General features: G+C 47.1%; 3 protein-coding genes across 3 annotated transcripts; 2 read left to right on the top strand and 1 right to left on the bottom strand.

Moving 5' to 3' along the window:
- Window positions 1-1,925: 1,925 nt before the first annotated feature.
- LOC133885737 (ethylene-responsive transcription factor ERF094-like) lies at window positions 1,926-3,085 on the top strand. The gene has a single exon (XM_062325478.1). It carries the CDS (start codon window positions 2,072-2,074, stop codon window positions 2,855-2,857), a length of 786 nt encoding a protein of 261 aa, XP_062181462.1. The 5' UTR covers window positions 1,926-2,071; the 3' UTR covers window positions 2,858-3,085.
- A 1,819-nt stretch (window positions 3,086-4,904) lies between these two features.
- LOC133884178 (WUSCHEL-related homeobox 12-like) lies at window positions 4,905-8,925 on the bottom strand. The gene is made up of 4 exons (XM_062323527.1): window positions 8,802-8,925; window positions 7,590-8,636; window positions 6,053-6,297; window positions 4,905-4,982 (listed from the first exon to the last, which is right to left on the bottom strand). Exons 1-4 carry the CDS (start codon window positions 8,923-8,925, stop codon window positions 4,905-4,907), a joined length of 1,494 nt encoding a protein of 497 aa, XP_062179511.1.
- A 6,454-nt stretch (window positions 8,926-15,379) lies between these two features.
- Window positions 15,380-16,950, top strand: LOC133884857 (ras-related protein RABA1f-like). Its single transcript, XM_062324434.1, has 2 exons — window positions 15,380-15,833; window positions 16,306-16,950. Exons 1-2 carry the CDS (start codon window positions 15,616-15,618, stop codon window positions 16,736-16,738), a joined length of 651 nt encoding a protein of 216 aa, XP_062180418.1. The 5' UTR covers window positions 15,380-15,615; the 3' UTR covers window positions 16,739-16,950.
- The last annotated feature ends 2,046 nt before the right edge of the window (window positions 16,951-18,996 follow it).

The raw sequence follows: 18,996 nt of genomic DNA, 5'->3' as shown, positions 1-18,996 counted from the left end.
AGATGCCCTGCTGCAAGAAGTGCTTCTCTATAATTTTTTTTTTTAAAAAATAAGGGTTGATAGTTTCCTTCATGAGAGTCAATCAAAGCAGTCGTGCGGAATTTTCTGTGGAAATGGCGATCGGTTTGCCTAGCCAACATGAGTAGTAAGGTAAGCTCACACCATGCAAGATTGCAAGTAGATGTTGGGGCATGCTTGGTTGCAAGATTGCAAGTAGATGCAACGATTATCAAGTTGGAATTAGATGTACTACTTTCACCTCGACATCATCTTATAACAAATGTCCAAATGCATCACTCATGCATCCCATCTCGACTCACATACCATGACTGAATAATCCTGTTCCGCTGAGACTGTCTGGACTCAGCTCAACCGGCAACATGATCAACACTGCAGAAATGAATCACACATTGGTCATCAGAGATCATCAAGTGGGTTAGTGGAGGTTCAGTAACTTTGAGCGATTTCCAAGCGCTAATCCTCGTGCGTCATGCACACGTCCAGGGACAGAAATCACAGACATTCTACCGCGACCTCTCGACGCGATCTGCCCTCTGCGGCCGTGCGACGATGATCAGAGGTTCAGAACGCATATCGACATCACGGTCAGTCCCTGCACCCGGAAGTGTCTTGACATTTTCTGCTCCAACGTAGGAGAAGCGCAATGGAACGGCACACGCCATCTCCTCCAGAAATGCAGGGCTTAGACACTGCTTCCAGCTGCAATGAAGTGCATCCAACTCGAGACCCGATGAAAATATCCTAGCTTTCAAATCAAGCTGAATGATAAACTAGTTAAACAGTTTGCATCATCAGAAGCAACCTGATACGTGCTATCTCTGAAGATAAAGTACTCCGTGTATATGTTCAGGTTGAGTGGTTCTGTAAGTATGATTGACTTGACAGATAAGGATTATAAATTTATGAACAGGGCGCGTTCAAAGATAAGACCCACAGATCAATGCGGATGCAATAATAGAAACAAGTGGCTGAAGCGAATGGGTTCACAGCCCGATGGCAAAGTCCAGGAGGGACCGAGCCATCTGATCTCACACGACTCTGTTTTCAATGAAGTCCGTGAAAATAGGTCATATAATTAATAAAAAATAGAAACAAGTGGCTGAATACGGATCTGTGTATACATACGCATATGACTTGGGAAGCTGGCGATTGGGGTCAGTGAAGATGACCCTCCTTCCCTGATGACCCAATCATTAGCAGATTTTACTCGTGAAGGGTATCATATTGGTCAGAAAGGAGATGTGTGCTCCGGCCTTGATGACCGAGGTGGTAGCTTATTCTGTTGGAGAACCGATGGGGATGTTGTGTGCCGTGCTAATAGTCTATCAGTAATATAAATGATCTTGAAGGGACTAAAATATTGTGGTTGCCATGAACATTTGAGTATCAGATTTCTCTTCAGATGACCTATGCATAATGTAGCATGGCATAACACAGAAAAACAATGCTCCAAGAACAAAAATCTGCAACTCAACTGGAGAAATCTGCGCGAACCAAATTTAATAAATGCTATTTTCATGGGGAAAAAATACAAGTCCAGCGACCAGTATATGTAATTCTGAATACGGAAATCCTACTTATGGTCAACAAGAACAGATGCTGTCTGAACTCTGAAGCCTGTAAATTAGAACCTTGGGCACCGAAAGTCTGAACTCTGAAAATAGTGAAGCCTGTAAATGGAACTTTGGGAACCTTTGGCATCCATACTTTTAGTCAACCCTGCAACAACAAAAAAATGCATATCTAGAGCACAAAATATCAACCGCGCAAGATACCATGCACAGGAACGTCCCTGAATTTCTGGGAGATCTTGCACACAAATTAAATTCTTCACTCGTTTAAGTTTGCACGCCAGCTAAGTTCCCCTCTCATTTCGCGAGCTCGCTTGACGATTGAGCCACACTGACTTCATTTGTCAGAAATCGCAGACTGCCAGCTGCCCGTGTCAGCCATGACACAACTAGTTCAAGGCAGATATATATATAGGCCGGTGCAATCCACGGTTCTAATCTTCACAAGAAAAATTTCAGATTGATTCCACAACGCAGCCATGGCGATTGGAGCACCAGGTTCCCGTCAGCCCAACGAGGCAAGCAACATCCTCGAGAACGTGTGGGCTAGCATCATGACAGGGTCCACTACTCCGGCGTCGTCGGAGGTAGGGGAAGAGAAGCCGGAGGCGATCTTGCAGAGGCTGCCGAGCCTGGGGAGGTGGATTTCCATAGGAGCAGAGGAGTGGGACGAGCTCTTCAGTGGAACGGCGCTCACGTCGGACGCCTGCGGTGAGCTGCTCGCCGCCTCACCGGCGAACCCAGAAGATCGGCATGACCGGGCCAGCTCCATGGCGGCGGCCGCGTACAAGAGCTACAGGGGGGTGAGGCGGCGGCCGTGGGGCAAGTTCGCCGCCGAGATACGCGACACGCGGAGGAAAGGCGCGCGCGTGTGGCTGGGCACGTTCACGACCGCCGAAGAGGCTGCGCTGGCCTACGACAAGGCGGCGCTGCGCATGCGCGGCCCGCGCGCGCACCTCAACTTCCCGCTCGACGCTGTGCAGCGCGAGCTGGCCGTGGCCGGGAACGGATGCTCCGAGCCGACCCGCGTTCTGCGCCGGAAGAGGAGGAGAGGCAGTGCAGCTGATACATCAAGAAGCCATGGCAGTGCCAGTGTGGCGGCAACTGGTTCTGATCAGACGATGGCGTCGTTCGCTCGCGGGAAAGATCAAGGGACAACGATGAAGGAACGCTTGATCAGTGATCCGGGAGGAGTGATTGAGTTCGAGGACATCGGTGGCGAGTACTGGGACTACTTGTTCGCGCCTCCGGTGTCGACAGGATGATCATAGATATTGCTTTGAAAATGAAAATGTGCACATAGATAGGGTTGTGCATGCATGACGAGAGAAGGCTAGCTAAATTCCATCAGTAATTTGTATACATCAAGATAGACGTACTGTTCTTGAGCACGTCGTGTGTGTGGTATGGTTTGCTCATCATATGTGTGTATATTCATTTAGGTTGTTACAATAGAGAGTTTACATCATCTTTCACATAGAACTAGCAAGGTGGCTCACTCTCCCTGTAATATTTTGTCACGATAATAGTTAATTATTTATAGTCTACATAAACTCTTTATTTAGGTAATTGATTTTCTAAATAATTTGATTTTTTCTAAGACTATATTTGATATGGATCCTTCTTTTTTTCTATTTTAACCCCATGTTAAATTATTATTTATTTTATTTTATTTGAACCCTTTATTTAGATATTTTGCTTCCTAAACATATGGAAATCGAACTACTAATCTTTAATAATTTTTAATTCTGAATTTAGTTATTTATTAATCGTATTTTATATACACTCTTTGTTCAATCTAGATCGCTAGATATTCATAACAACGAGTGATCTAGATTATTTTTTTCGATTAACGTGATAATTTTATGACCTTCAGAGTGAATATGATTTCTCTTTTTAACACTTAAATAATAATATAATAGATTGTTGATCCTGTTTGTAGCACAGGAATTAATTCTTGTAAATTCTCACGTTCCAAACATGGTCTGAATTGTTTACGGCCCACACATCTTGTTTATGCTCAGTTATTTAGAGTCATTGTGGTGAAATCTGCTTGCCTGTGTTTGAGTCCTAGATTCTGCACAGGTGTTTTTATTATTTTGAGATTAAATTTTGAGAGAAATAGAAAACTTACTCATGTTACATGAAGTTATACTTTTTAATCTCATTTAGATGCGTGTTAGGACTCACTTACATGAGTATGTGCGGGCGTAAGTGTTGTGTGCGTCGGACTCGTAACTAAAAAACAATTACACCTCTCAACTTGATGATTCTTGTGTATATGCTTTCACACATGCATTCTCGGACTGAAGCGAAACTAATGCTCTGAATTCCCCTGAGCTATCCTCACAAAAAAAAAATCCCCTGAGCTACAATGCTGGTACGTACGTGGATGTGTGCATGATGTATGAAGCTCACATCGGAAGCATGAAGGCACATGAACATCGGCGCACAAAGCGAAGCAACCAATAGCGAGCTCACGAATGAAAGGTCAGAGGGCCGTGCGCATAATGAAGTACGCCGCAACGCAATAGTAGTCAGCGCAAGAAATGGTAACCTGTGAAGCTCAAGTAAAGTGACAAGATGTTGGTGTTTACAGTTTGCTGATTACCCGCCGCGCACCGTACGTCGGACCTCCGTATATGTTCGGGGCAAACGACAGGAGCAAGGGGAGCGCAGCTAGCTGTGTGTCCTCGCGGGCGCCGCGGCCACCGTCGCCGGAGGAGGAGCGGAGCAGAGTCGGGGAGAGAGGCAGGTGGCGAAGACGAGGTGATGTGTGTGAGAGAGTGAGACTGCAAGCCTGTGACGGACCGGGTGGCACGCGGAAAAACGAGCAGACCGGGCTAGATGGGCCGAAAATTACCCAGGCTTCGAAATTAGGTGGGCTTCAGACCGGACCGGGTGGAGGCTGCAGGGCTAGCTGGTACACCACAAACCCGGACCAAGCTTTCTGTAGGCCTGCTCCTCCAAGTGGTGTTTTGTGGTCTGGGCAGTGGCTTGTGGTAATTTTTTGAAAGGTGGTGCTATTTATCATATGCCTAAAAAAACGGATCTCTTTGGACGATAGCTTTTAACTATTCTATTGCAATCGGACCATCATCCTTCTTTCTTCTTCCTCTCTCCCGTAGCAATACGCTTCTTCTTCCTCTGACGGCGCCCTACTCTCCATTTTGGAGCTCCCTCACCCTAACACCGCCCCATCCGGTGATCCTCCGCCGCCCTCGTGCCCGCCTCCTCCATCGGACCGGCCTTACTTCTCAGGAACTCTTCTAAAGCCAGCGACAAAAGAACCCCAAAAAAATCAACCCTTTCCTAACCCCTAGCACTCTCCTGCCGTTCTTCGTCGCCTGAGACATCGATCTTATTTTCAGGCATCTGATCATTAGGATCCTACCAAGAAAAAGAAAAAAAGTCACCACCAATCTTAGGTTCAGTTAACTGCGGCTGAGCTCTACATCAACCAGTGAAAAATTGCGGCATGGATGTAGCGCAGGTCAAATTTCCAAAAGTTGAGTTGAAATACCGGCAGCCCAACGGCTAAATCGTTGCGTGCATTGTTGCTGCCACACATCAATGGACCATGAAACATCACCTGTACCAGTGTACCACTGATTGCTGAGGACTGAGGTCAAAATCCCAGCTGCATACCGGCCGGTGTGGTGCTGCAGGCACGCCTGCCACTTTGTTGACGACAAACCTTTGCCTTTTGATTCTCTCTCTCGCTTTCTCTCTCTCACTCTGTGTGCGTGTGATAGAGCGAGAGAGAGAGGCCTGGACGGAAGGGCAGATCGATCAGTCCCCTGCCCGGTCAGCTGAGCAAGGCAGGCCACGAGAGAGGCCTGCCCACACGTAACGTATGTCCCCTACATCCACAGTACAAGTCCGCGAAAAGGCCGCTGCACTTCTGAAAACATATCATCAAACCTCCCCCCTGCACCCTGCAGACCATAGTTTCTCCTGCCTCTCAGAGAGTCAGAGACCATGACACGTTTCAGGGAGCTCAGAGTCTGCGTTTCAAAAAATAGAAAAAGAGGGAGAAAGTCTCGTAGATCAGAGTCTTACTACTCCGAAATTTCAGCACGAAGAACTTTGGATGGCTTATTGCAACGAACTAAAACAAACACATTGTTGTTTGAGTTGGGCTCCAAGCACAAAGACAATTTAAATTTAAGTTTGATCCATACTGAAGGGAAAAAAGAAAAAAAGTCAAATATAGATTCGCAGCAAAGCAAGACTTTTCCAAACGCATGCATTAGAAATGCCATATGACCAACGTAATTGAGGCTCTTCCGTCTCTTGGTCGATCGCTTCACTCGACGTACAGCGTCCTCAGTTAGTCGCCTGCTCACAGAAAAGGATTAAAGACCTAGATTAACTCGAGAAACGCTAGCTAATGTTTGCTTATTTATCTTGTGCAAACACTGCATATGTATTTCCTAACTGGTGCAGTCAAAGGTTACCAGCACGTAGTAGAGAGCATCCTGCTGGAGCGGCTCGACGGTGACACCGGAATCGTCGACGAGGACCTGCTCGCCGGTGTGGCGCAGCAGCACGGCCGCCTCGCCGAAAGCTAGCTTCACGTCGAGGCGCATCGCCGGGACACTGAACTGCACGGTGCTCGCGCACATCACGGCGTCCCGGGCCACGGCCACCACCGTCGCCGTCGGCGGCGCCGTTCCCCCCATCAACCCACCATCCAGCAGCGCTGCTGACAAATCAATGGAGGGAAATGAAATCAAACGTGCTGCGGCTTTTCCCGTAGCTGCTGCCATGCGCACACGTCCAATTGATCTTGGCAGAAACGCCGCCCTAGATGATGATGTGAAATCAGGAGCGAGCTTTAATTTCAAGCGTTTGATTGGAGATCGACCAGGAGAAGATTTGACCACCATCACTTCAATCTCTTCAACAAACGTACGCATGCAAACTAAGCCCTCTCGATCTTTCACCCCCTGAAAAGAAGCACCACGACAAGACTACACAAAAGGGCGCCATTTATGACCTCGACCGAGACCCAAAGTTGCTAGTGTTCATCGAAGATCTCCACGGTTCATTTCATCTTTTAGTGAAGCCCACCTATCCAAGTATCCATGTCTTTTCGCACGATCGAACCAGGTGACATAGCGTTGTACTAGTCCAATTAACTGAGCGTAGTGTGTACATGATCTTTTTTTCCTAGTTCATGCATATGATGAGCAAACAATCAACATGTGTGAAGTAATGCCATAAAGTCTTCTTTTGGAATCTTATGCTTCATTTTTTCCTAATATTGCTAGGTAGTTCTTTTGCATGAACATGTTTCCATAGTCTGATAGTCCTATTGTTTAGTCTAAATGTGTGTAATGTACTTCTGGTACTGTATATGGCATGCACGATGCTTTCGAATCATGAAATGGAGAACAGCTCACAACATTTTGGTTCTTTCTACCATCTACAGCTATCAGCAATGCATGGTTACAAGCTGACAAGTCCACCTGAGTATCCTTGTCGTGGAAACGTCGATCTCTACGCATCAACAGCATGCATGTATACACAGGTTGACAAGATCGGTGCATGTACAGGAGATTTTACATGCGCCTAACCTTGTCTCATTGCCTGGAACACACCATGCATGCACATGTATGTGGGCATCCGATGCGAGTGGAAGAAATTGGAGCCACCCCCATGCATGCATGCAAGCTACTCTATCTAGCTAGCACAAAAGACACGTCCCCTCTCTTCACTCCTATCATCAAAGTGGCAAGTACTCTCCTCTCTCCATCCATGCCAAGCTCGCTAGAGCCAAGGTTTCAAGTAGATCGAGACAGCCCAGCCCAGGCATGACGATGCATGCATGCACGACGGAACTTAGCGACCCCCCAGGAGGAGGAGACGCTTCTATGCACATGCTTACAAGCTTGCATGAACAATGCATGTGAAAACCCAACAAAAAAAGGGAAACAGACAAGCATTATCTAAGTTATCTTGCATGCAAGCACTGCACTGCACTGCACATACCTTGCAACTGATCAGTCAGTACGGCGCTCGTCGTGGCAGCAACGTTGCTCGGCGTGGCAATTGGAAGCATTGCCGTACTAGCATCTGCAGCAGCGACAGCAGAATGCACAGGAGCGGCAAGAGGCACCGAAGAAGTGGCAGCAGCAGCAGCGGTGGTGGTGGTGGTAACACCGAGGCCGTAGTGCAGTAATCCCAGCCTGGCCTTCTCATCGTCCCTGATCACGGCGCTCACCGCGTCGGTCTTGTTGTTGCTGAGCTCAGTACCGCAGGTGTTGTTCCAGTACTGGCCAAGGCCAAGTCCCTTGGAGCAGTTCATGTCGATGCAATCTTGCCCTAGAGCTTCGTTGCATAGGCCTAAGAGCATGCTGGGTGAGACGGCAGGCTGCATGGCCGGCGCATGCGTGTGGGCGTCGAGGATGCCGCAGAGCTCGGTGGCCTGCAGGTACTGGCCTTGCTGCCACTGCAGGAGAAGTGGTTCTGGGGAGGTGATCATCTCGGGCAGCGGCGGCGCGGAAGGCGCCATGAACTGGCTGTGGTAGTAGAGTTGGCGTGCGGCCAGACCCGGCGTCGGCATAAGCATGTCCATGGACGTCGCCGTCAGCACGCCCTGGATGGCCGCCGCGGGTGACGCCAGCGAGCCGGCCGGCTTCACGGACCTGCTCGACCCAGAGGACCGGTCAGAGGATGACGAAGAGGAGGAGGTGGGCGCCACGGGAGCAGCGAGCAGGTGCCGCGGCGGCGTGACGGGGGAGGGCGCCGGCGACACAGACGCGCACGCGCGCGCCAGGGCTGCGCGGCCGGACGGCTGCAGCTGACCGGCGGCGCGCAGCTTGTGCTTGGTGCGGGACTTGCGGTTCTGGAACCAGTAGAAGACGTTGGCGTCGCCGACGGGGCCGTACTCCTGCAGCTGGAGGCGGATGCGGCGGATCTCGTCGCGCGGAGGGTTCACCATGCCGGAGTTGAAGATCCCCTCCAGGATCCTGATCTGCTCCGGCCGCGGGTTCCACCGCGGCCTTGGCTCCGGGTTCCTTCCACTCTCCTCGCACCCTAAGCACACATCACAACAAAATTAAGCGACACCAACGGATTCCTTCCTCGCTGGTCGCTGCATACAACTCCTCAAGAAGGCAAACCCTAGCTACGTAATCAGCATGCAGCAAGAAACAGTAACATGCAAGTTACAGGTGCACCATGTCGAGAGTCGAGACATACTTGAGGGCATCAAGGAGGACTTGTCCCCGCCGCCGCCGTTGTTCGTGTCAGGCTGCGGCTGCTGGAAGTTGCAGGCGAGATTGGACCTGTACATGCTCGGCCAGTGCCTGTTTGAGGACGCCATGCTTCTATCTGCTCTGCTGCCCTTTTATCGACGGATTCCTGGTGGTCCTTCCCTTCTTGCCTCCAGCAGACAGGGCTCTCGCTGTGGTCTGTGCTCGGTCGATCGGTGCTGGTGACTGGTGAGATGGTGAGAGGGAAGCAGAGATCGAGTAGGGGCTGGCCGGGGCCAGGGCCCAGGGGTGTCTATGTCTACAGCTGTTGCTTCTCCTGTAGTCTGTAGAGGAACAGTGGAGGAGGAAGATAGAACCTATGGATTTGGCTATGGCTCTTCTCCTGTTCTTCCTGCTGCTTATAATGGCCTCACCTAACCCCAGAGTGCAGTGCAGAAGAGTCACAGCACAGTTAATGACACCACTGTAGCTCCTCCTTCCTTTTGTTTTGCTCCCTTGGAATTGTGCATGTGTAAACTGGAGGGGCGATGACTGATGGGACAGGGGAGCAAGCAGGGTTGAATCTTGCATAGTGAAGGGAAAATTGAAGAGATGCTTTTTACTAGTACTAGTACTGATGGATGGGGACATGCCTAGCTACAATGTTGAGAGCTGGCCGAGGTAGATGAAAGTACACTGTAATTTGATCCTTCTAGTTTGCCAAGCAAGGAAGACATGGCATGTGCCTTTCTGCCTGGCCATCTGTTAGTACTTTTGCATCAGAAAGTATGAGGTAGGAATAAGGTTTAATGAACTGCTAAGAATGCAGTGTGTATTCACAGTTAGTATATATTTATTTTTCTTCTTCTTCCGTATATTAAAAAGTAATAGGAAGAAATCAAGTTAAAATATGTCTTGATTTGTATGTGATGAGTTATTGATAATATTGGATTTGAAATAATTTTGGTTGGTATGTGCTTGTGTGTGTTATGTTATTTATGGCTAATTAAAATTTGAATTAGAACAAGCTGTTTCAGAGTTCATGAAATTATGTCTTACCGGAACATCCGTTGTGTAGTTTTTTTTACCACACCGGATAGTCCGGTGTTACAGTGAAGTGAACATCAGAGTATTTTCAGTGCTGAAGCAGAAATAGAAGCAAACACTGGATGATCTGGTGATGGACTTTGAGAACATCGGAGTATTTTCTGTGGAAAGGAGATTTTTAACGCCAAGTTTGATTATATACGTCAGATAGTCCGGTGCTAAGATTGTGAACACTGGAGAATGCATCGGATATTTTGTTGCAAAGAGTTTACAAAAGGGTGGTTGGATGGATTGGCACACGTCAGATTATCCGGTGATGGATATGAGATCGTCAGAAAATTTTCATTGTAACTTTTCTTGCAGAAAGCAAAATTTTCCTAGAACATGCAGTGTTACACTCATCGGATAGTCTGGTGTTCAAAAGCAGAACACACTAGAACATCTGGTGTTCACATTTTTTGTAGGATGTGCTCTGAGTTGAAGTATTTGATTTTGTGCTAACCTGTAGATATTTTGGAGTATGAAGAAATATATTTGCTTGTTTCAAGGTGAGCTGATAATGGATGGAACTTGACGATTGACAACAGGTGATCAGGGCTAAGCGGGTGCTTAGTGCTGGACGACTAAGTAGGGTCGGGTGGAGTCAATGATGATCCTAGTTCTATAAATGAAGGTCAAGAAAAATATGAAACAGAGGATGAAGATAGCATGTTGATAAAATCAGGCGAAGAGGATGCCGGTGAAAGTGACAAGACAGCCCGAACGATTAGGAGCGGGAGAGACTTGCCGGTGGTCAAAATCGTAAGACGGAGGATATGCGTTATCATCAGAGCATTTGCTTCAGGTAAAAGCAAGTGGCGGCTAGTCACGCCTTGAGAAGTGTGCTAGGGTTCGCGGTTTGACCTCAAAATCGTGGGAGGACTGGAGGAGTACGTGATATCATTATAAAGCTTACGTTGAGGCAAAACCAAGTCATGAAGGCAACAAGACCGTCCGATAAATAGAGAAAAAATAGACCAAAATACACATGGTGGTTGGTAGGAGTGTATTATAAGAGAAAGATATTTTTTTTTAAAAAAAAAGCTAGCTAGAAAACTTGGTGTCAAATTTTATAAGCCTATAAATAAAGAGATAGGACTATGAGAGATAATGAATTAGCTATTTGAGCTTCTTATGCCACTCATATGAGAGCATTGTGCTGGAGGTTTAGATAAAATGAGGATGATTGCTTAGCCTATGCAATAGATGGGAGTTTTGAGATAAAAATCTTTGTAATTCATTTAAAATAAGGCTGATCTCTTTGAGTATTGAAGTTTTATTTTGTTTTATATGCTTGAATTCCTCTCCTTTTAGTTTCCCTTTCTTGGTTCTCTTGCCTTGTGTTCAAGTTTTTTCTCTTTAGTGTTGATTTTTATTTTTGTTTTTGAGCTAAAATTTTAATAGATTGGTAGGTTGTTCTTCTTAATACTAAAGATATAAAATTCACATACACATGCATATGCGATGGGGTCTTGAATTTTCTTATCTTTAGATCATCATCCTGGAGATTTTTTTCACCCGGTTTTCATCTCTTGTTACTTAAGTGATCTTTTCTCAAGATTCAATATTTGTGTGGCGTTGAGTCATTAATTTATTTGCTGTGAAAATTAGTGTTCGATTTCAACGAGACCCACATTTTATTGAATCTTCTAGTTTGGTTTTTGATTTTTCTTTGGAGTTTTCAAAATTTCTAAGTAAGTATAGTTTTTCTGCTGCGTAATTGTGTTACGTTCTATTATAATTTTTATAGAAGTGTGTTAGATATTCGAATATGAAAATACCATCTATTCACCCCTTCTAATTATCACTGACGATCCTACGAATAATCGCATGTGTTAAAAACCGTATCGACGTGCTAACTGCTAAAGGACATGTGGAACAAACTGGATGAGGTTGAGTGGTATTGGCTTAACAGAATGTATATACGGACAGTACTAGAACACGTACTGGTACTAGAATTAGTAAAGCCCTAAACACTGAGGCCCTGTTTGGAAGGGAGGTTTTAGGATTTAGTACAAACTTTAACTACTAAAATTTCCTAGAAGCCCTACAGATTCCCAAATTGTTAGGAACAACTCGAAAACTAGCTAGCTAGAAGCACAATGGCGAACAGGCATTGGGCACACGTGAGTCGAGTCTAGCAGAGTTCGATCCTCTGGCGTGTATCTCCGTCAACAAGTCTGGCGTCGTAGCTCAGTCAAAAAGCCTCCAATGAAGACTTTGGGAAGGGGTCCGGTCTTCAAAAATAAAGCTAGAAGCACAATTTAATTAGAATTTAATTCACTCCTTGTTGTAACTTGTATGCAGTCAAATCGCAGCGTTAATCAAAGTGGAATTGGTCTTCCATCCCAGTATAATTTCCCCACCCTCCTTCAATTCATCGCTGCGTGAGCGAGAGAGAAAGAGACGTCCCTTCCAGATGGAGATTGGTTTCCCAGTTACTTGCCTGATCTCACACTCGCACGAACGCGCGCACGCACGCTTGGTTTCTTGTTGGTATTAATGGCAATGGGGAGATCGAGCGCGAGAAGTGCCGGGCTCCAAGCGAGGAGGATCGCAGAACTTGCAGTATTCTAATGGATGCATGCAGCTGGTGTGCAGACTGCAGAGTAAATGAGGCAGAGCTAGGGGTCGAGGGAAAGCCGGAAGGTTGCGCGTGCGTGCGTAGTGCACGGATGCGTGTCGTTTGCTCCCGGGGAGTTAAGACGAGGGGAAGAAGAAGACCGGCCGGGAAGAGGGTGAGGAAAGGCCGGCTTTTGATTGGAAAATGGCAGCGATAGCGGCAGCATTTGCGGCCGGCCATCGGCATGCACCGACGGCACGGGCGTACGTGCGCGTGGTTGCGAGTGGATTGACTCGCGAGGAGGTGACGATGCATGGGCGCACGCGTGGTGTGCTGTGGCGGAGCCGCGCGCGCGCCTCGATCGGTCGTGCGCGCGGGCAAAAACGCACGACGACGACGCGCGTGGGCACGGCGCACCGGCGGGCAGAGCACGGTGGTGCGCATGCACTTTGCTCTCGGCTAGCGTCTCCCGGTGGTCGGCCGGTCACTGCAGGGGCACGAAAGGCAGCCATCAATGAAACCTTGCATGCAGTCGTGCATGGTCAATTCGTGCGCTCGTGCGAGCGCAAACCTGCACGACTGTTGTGCTCCCCAGTGGGGGACTCTGACACCTCCTAGAAGCATGGCATCGAGAGACTTGTGGCACGCACATATCTAGAGAGAAATGGAGGCCATCCCAACGACTGCGGTAATGACAGATAGAGTAGGAGAGGAGCGTACGGTCGCCGCGCAGAATGCAGCTGGAATTGCGCGGTGGACGCCATCGATCCTGTCGCTCGTGCGGTGATGCAATGGTCCGCGAACCCAGGAGGCCACACTTTACAATTCTCCCCCGTTCTTCTCCAAGTTTCTTCGGAGCCTCTTCAATTCACATCACTTGACCACTCCATTCGTGCCACTGTCCCGATTGGAGGTACACGGTTTACGGTTCAGTAATCACGGAAGGTTTTTCTTTAAACGAAAGGATTGGAGATTTGAGGAACAGATCATGCGAGTAGCTTAAGTGACCGGTGGAACTGTGACAGAGTGTCTGCACAATGACAGCAACCAACAATGCCGTACCAAACCGCCAGCGCCTGGCTGGCTCTTTCAGGTGAAGCACAAATCGGGAGAGCTTCTCCTGGCTTTTGGGGAACCAAACCAGGGCCACAGCCAGGCGCAGCCATGGCAGTGCTTGCATGGCGATTAGGCCGGCCGGAGACGTCTGTCATTCAAGGCATCTGCTTCGGGAATCTTTCTAGCTGCTGTTGCCGTGTCAATTGCGACAGCATTTACGGGGGAGGGAAAACAGAGCGCTGCTTCTCGTGGAGGAGACGACGGACAGGTGTAACAGTGAGACCACAGTTGATGTGGCTGCTGGGGAAATGTAACTTGGCACGCCGGTATATTTTGGTTACCCATTTCACCCATATAATATATATTTATTCGTTAATTTATTATATATATTATAATTTTTTGACCTACATTTTAAATATTAATCTCAAACGATGTCGATAAACCATATATCCGCATGGATAAGTGGAAGGCCCCTGCATACTTATGTGCCATGATTGACAACTTGAAAATTAGAGCTCTGTACCAGAGTAATGCTTTGGGTGGATAGACAACTTCATTGTTGTGAAACATCTGGTAGTGAAGTTTACAGACTAACTTCCTGCATGCTGGATGCTTAAGAAATGGTATGTATGTGCTCGTGTATAGGGCATCAACTGCTAGCTACCACGTGGTTCCAAGCTAAATACTCCCGGGAAACATGGCCATAACACACACCGACCGATCCAACCAGTGCCATCTACCTCAGATCTTGAGATGATATGTGTATCGTACAAATATCTTATGAAATCTTATCGTACGGAGACACAGAGCCGTGGGGGGAAGAAGAAAGAGAACAGCCATGCACCATATCTTCCACATGCAGCGCAAAACCGGAAACCCACCGTCAATTTTACTACCGAACAAGGATTAAATTCGTGTGTGCCCAGGTCTACGTACCTACGAATAATCTGTGGCACCAAAAACTTGATCATGTACGCGGACTTTTATTTAGAGGATATATAATGATGTGTTTATAAGTGATGTTTATAGAGAAAAAAATCATGTTTATAGAAAAAAAATCAGATTTTTTCTTTAATCGTTCTAGCACATGTGCTCAGAGAGAACAATGTGCTTACTTCTAAGCATAACTGTTTATATTAGTGCTAATATAATAATTAACTATATTTAAACATATATAATCTTTATTTATATTAAAAATTATAATTTTTATATGGATATTTAACACTCTTTTCTTAAATACATAGCATTGTTCATGGCCTTAAGTGCGCCAGCCAAACGCCCGGGCTTCATTTGATCTGAGCGGTACCATTTGATCCCTCGCGGACCTGCTCGCTCATGGCCATTTCCTACTTGGCCTGTTGCAAAAATAGCCAGCCTCCGAGGAGGGGCGACGCCACAATATGGTTGGAGGTGCACGGCCATCCCCTTTCCATTTAAAACTACTACTTAAAACAGCTATAATAGGCAGTACTTTTTGCAATTTTATGGGTTTTTAACAGTAGTTCATCCAATTTATTTAGATCTCTGCTCCCAGCCCAGAAAGCACGTCCTCATCCGCCACCAGCCCACCAACACGTTGAAGAAGACGTTCAAAAGAGAGTCACAGCGAGACTGGGTTTCATATATATATATATACTTGTCTCTGTTTGATACGTATTTTTCACTATATCTGTATGTATATGTGCGAATTGTTAGATTCAAATATATAATACAAATAAATATTTTATAGGAATATTTCTACCAAATATCTTATAGAATTTGTTTCCCGTTAGCACAGCCGTTTCGCTCGTTTTCTAGGCCTTTTCCCACGTCGTCCTCACATCGATCCCCTCTCCGGTCTGTGCACGGCACCGCTCGGCGTGCGCCCGACTAACCCAACCGACCGACCACGACGCACGCTAGCACGCACGAAGCCAAACAAGAGGAGGGGGGAGAAGCTGAGGAAACCCGCACCCGCGTCCGCGTGCTCTGCTCCGCCCCTGGTCCATCCGCTCCCCTCCTCTTCCGCCGCCGCTCCGCTCCGCGCCTCGCCCGGCCTTCCCAGAGGAAGGAAGGGGCGCCGAGGCCCGCCAAAGCGTCTGTTCGGCAGCGTGCTCCGGTGCTCGTCGTTCGGGGGATGGCGTACCGTGCGGACGACGACTACGACTACCTGTTCAAGGTGGTGCTCATCGGGGACTCCGGTGTCGGCAAGTCGAACCTGCTCTCGCGCTTCACGCGCAACGAGTTCAGCCTCGAGTCCAAGTCCACCATCGGCGTCGAGTTCGCCACCCGCAGCATCCACGTCGACGACAAGGTCGTCAAGGCCCAGATCTGGGACACCGCCGGCCAGGAAAGGTACGACCCCCAGATCCGTGTGCGCCCTGCGAGTTTCATTGATGGGCTAATCCTCATTGATATTCGAGGTCTGATTGATCCAACCGTTAGCGATTGCTATGCCTGCGCCGTATGGATCTCTCTGCAGCTTTGGTCGGATCCTTAATTGTTGCTCCTGCATATGCCCACAATTGAATTGCTTGGATCCTTGAAAGCGAAAGGAATTTGCACTCCTTTGATTCATGACCTTCCATGATTGCACCTACCATGCCTTAGTCTATCACATTTCTAGCTATCGGAATTTGCAGTTAAAGATCATATATGGAATCATATACATGTAAATTGAGGACAGAAATGATAGCCATAGTCCTGTGCCGAACAGTTAGAATATGTGGCATTATTCCCTGTGTTTGATAACGATTGTTCATGTTAATTTTGCCCTCCAACCATTTCCTGCGCGGCAACTCATCATCAATTTCTGTTGCTTCTGCAGATACCGAGCTATCACAAGTGCGTACTATCGTGGAGCTGTAGGGGCACTTGTTGTCTACGATGTCACACGGCATGTCACCTTCGAGAACGCGGGGAGGTGGATGAGGGAGCTCAAGGATCACACGGACGCCAACATCGTGATCATGCTTGTCGGGAACAAGGCGGACCTGCGCCACCTCAGGGCTGTCCCGACCGAAGACGCGAAAGCGTTTGCTGAGAGAGAGAACGCCTTCTTCATGGAGACGTCGGCCCTGGAGGCGATGAACGTGGAGGACGCTTTCACCGAAGTGCTCACCCAGATCTACCGCGTCGTGAGCAAGAAAGCCCTCGACATTGGCGATGATCCTGCTGCGCCTCCCAAGGGGCAGACCATCAACGTCGGCGCCAAGGATGATGTGTCTGCGGTGAAGAAATCTGCCTGCTGTTCGTCTTAGATTGAAATGATAGAGCATGTACTTGATACTTTTGTAGTAGAGGGCACACGATGTTGTTGCAGTCATGGTCCTCGTCTGTATTCTTGCGTTACCAAGTGTTTCGTGTTCATTTCGCCATTTGATACATTTATTCATTCAGGACTTCAGTTTGCTGGTATAGTTTAGGGATTTGAAATTGTGCGGCTATCAGATTTTCAAACAGGCCTTCTCTCCCTTGTTGCTTTTCATGGGCTCATGCGAGACAGTTCGTTCGTGGAATTATTGTGCATTTTTTGTTTGCGTATGACCAATGTATTGGATCCATACCATACCATACCATACTCTGTCGATTATGTCAGAACACTTTAGGCTCTAGCATGCCGCACAGGCATGATGACGAGAAGCCGTTTTTCGGATAAGCACGAGTGTTTGCCCATGCTGTTTGAAGCTTCTGCAGCAAACCACCAAAAAGGTAAATCCTTATTTGGATGCATCTAGCTGAAATATTTATCTCAACGTACCCAACCACTGAGAAGCATGAGTGATTAGCAGAGGTAGTTATAACTCTTACCTATCAACAATCAAGCTTTATATTTGCTTTTCTGTATCTTATTGAGACAGAATTTGGTATCTTACCTATCAACAAGTGGAGAGAAAATGGTAGGGAAAAAAAAAACACGCCGGGCCCATGTTGTCTTTGGAGTTCGGGGTTTAATTACCTTATTTCTATTTTAGTCTAAAAGTAAAAATTTAAATTATTTTATCTTAATCTATAAATATAATATCTAATATAAAACGGGAAACTAGAGTTTTGTTAAACATAAATGACTAGCTATAGTTAAGTTAATGGTGACAAGTAACTATTATAGCTAGCAGCTTTATATAACCGTTCTAAGGGCAGCTTCAACAGCTTTCGTATCCATTTGCTGTTTCACTGTGCCGACTGGTCTGTTGTCCTTTTGCCTCCTCTTAGCGTCCGCAAAACTCTAACAACAGATATGGTATTAAGCTCTACAGTGTTGCGGAGTGAGAAGATGGTGCTCTAAATTTGCGGAGTACTGTGCGGAGTACTGTAGCAGCACTCAATAGTGTTTATATAGTATGACTTGGATTCGAAGTGAAGAGAAGAGTAATGTAAGGTAGTAAATAGGATAACTGTTGGAGATGAAAAAAAAATAGGAGATGATGTAATAGTATTAGAGATGTTGTAATAGTATTATAGAGGATAAATTTTTAAATATTTATTAAAGATGATCTTAAGTGCGCTCATACATATCGCAACGATAGGAATACCAAGACGGCATCCCCAAAGCCAACAGCCTCGGCACATGGCTGGCTTGCCTTGTGGTGGTGTGGCCACCACCAAACCACAAGGTCGCTGCACTGGGTTTTCCCACTTCTCACTGGGAAGATAGAGTTAGGCGTGAAACGCGCGGTCTTAGCTCCCAAGCACCGGAGCACATGCTTTTCACCTCTGTTTTCACGGACTACTGAGGCAGAGATAGTTGTTCTCTATACCTATCTGGGGCACCTCTCCTATCTAAAATAACTAATACAAATACAATAAACAGTAATTTATTGTAGCTACAATAAACAGTAAACCCACAGGCACCTTGACGCTGGCTTCGCCCCCCTGCATACCCATCCCGCCCAAGTGCACAAATGTGGATGGATAGTACGAGCCGCGCTTTTTTGCCAGGTCGATTTCACGAAACAATAGAGTAAAACCCGCCCTAATCAGGGACAGATCATCACAGTATATTACACGAGTACTTTGTGCAGGGGCCGCACCACGGGATGTGCATCCTGTTTTCAAGTCAGCCTACACTACACCGAGTCAGAACTCATAAGTCGACAATTTTTGGCCCGTGGCTTCCAGTTTTCAACTCAGACTAACACCGATTCAGAAGTCAAACAAAGTATGATTAACTGTACAGCACACAGCAACTGGATGACATCAACAGGCAGCAGTATCGAAACAAGCAAAGCCCACGGCCAGGGTGACTTACTTCAAGGCAAGACCGCAATAGTAGCTTTGCTTAGCTGCAAGTTTGCAACAGAAGAAGCAAGAAACTCGAAACCAGGCGCTGCCATGACAAAAGAGGATCTCCGAACTTGAAGCACATCTGCTGCAAGTTACATGCACAGGCCAAAATGCCAGCATATCTAGGGCAATGAAGAAGACTTCAAAACCACCTTGGAACAACGTGACACAAGTTGAAAACCAGATGGTGAGTCGTGTGTACCTGAAGAGGTACAAGGAGCCGCCTCCAAAGATG

The sequence above is a fragment of the Phragmites australis genome, chromosome 11 (assembly GCF_958298935.1).
Source record: "Phragmites australis chromosome 11, lpPhrAust1.1, whole genome shotgun sequence".
NCBI lineage: Eukaryota > Viridiplantae > Streptophyta > Magnoliopsida > Poales > Poaceae > Phragmites > Phragmites australis.
This window is presented reverse-complemented; position numbering and strand designations above follow the sequence as displayed.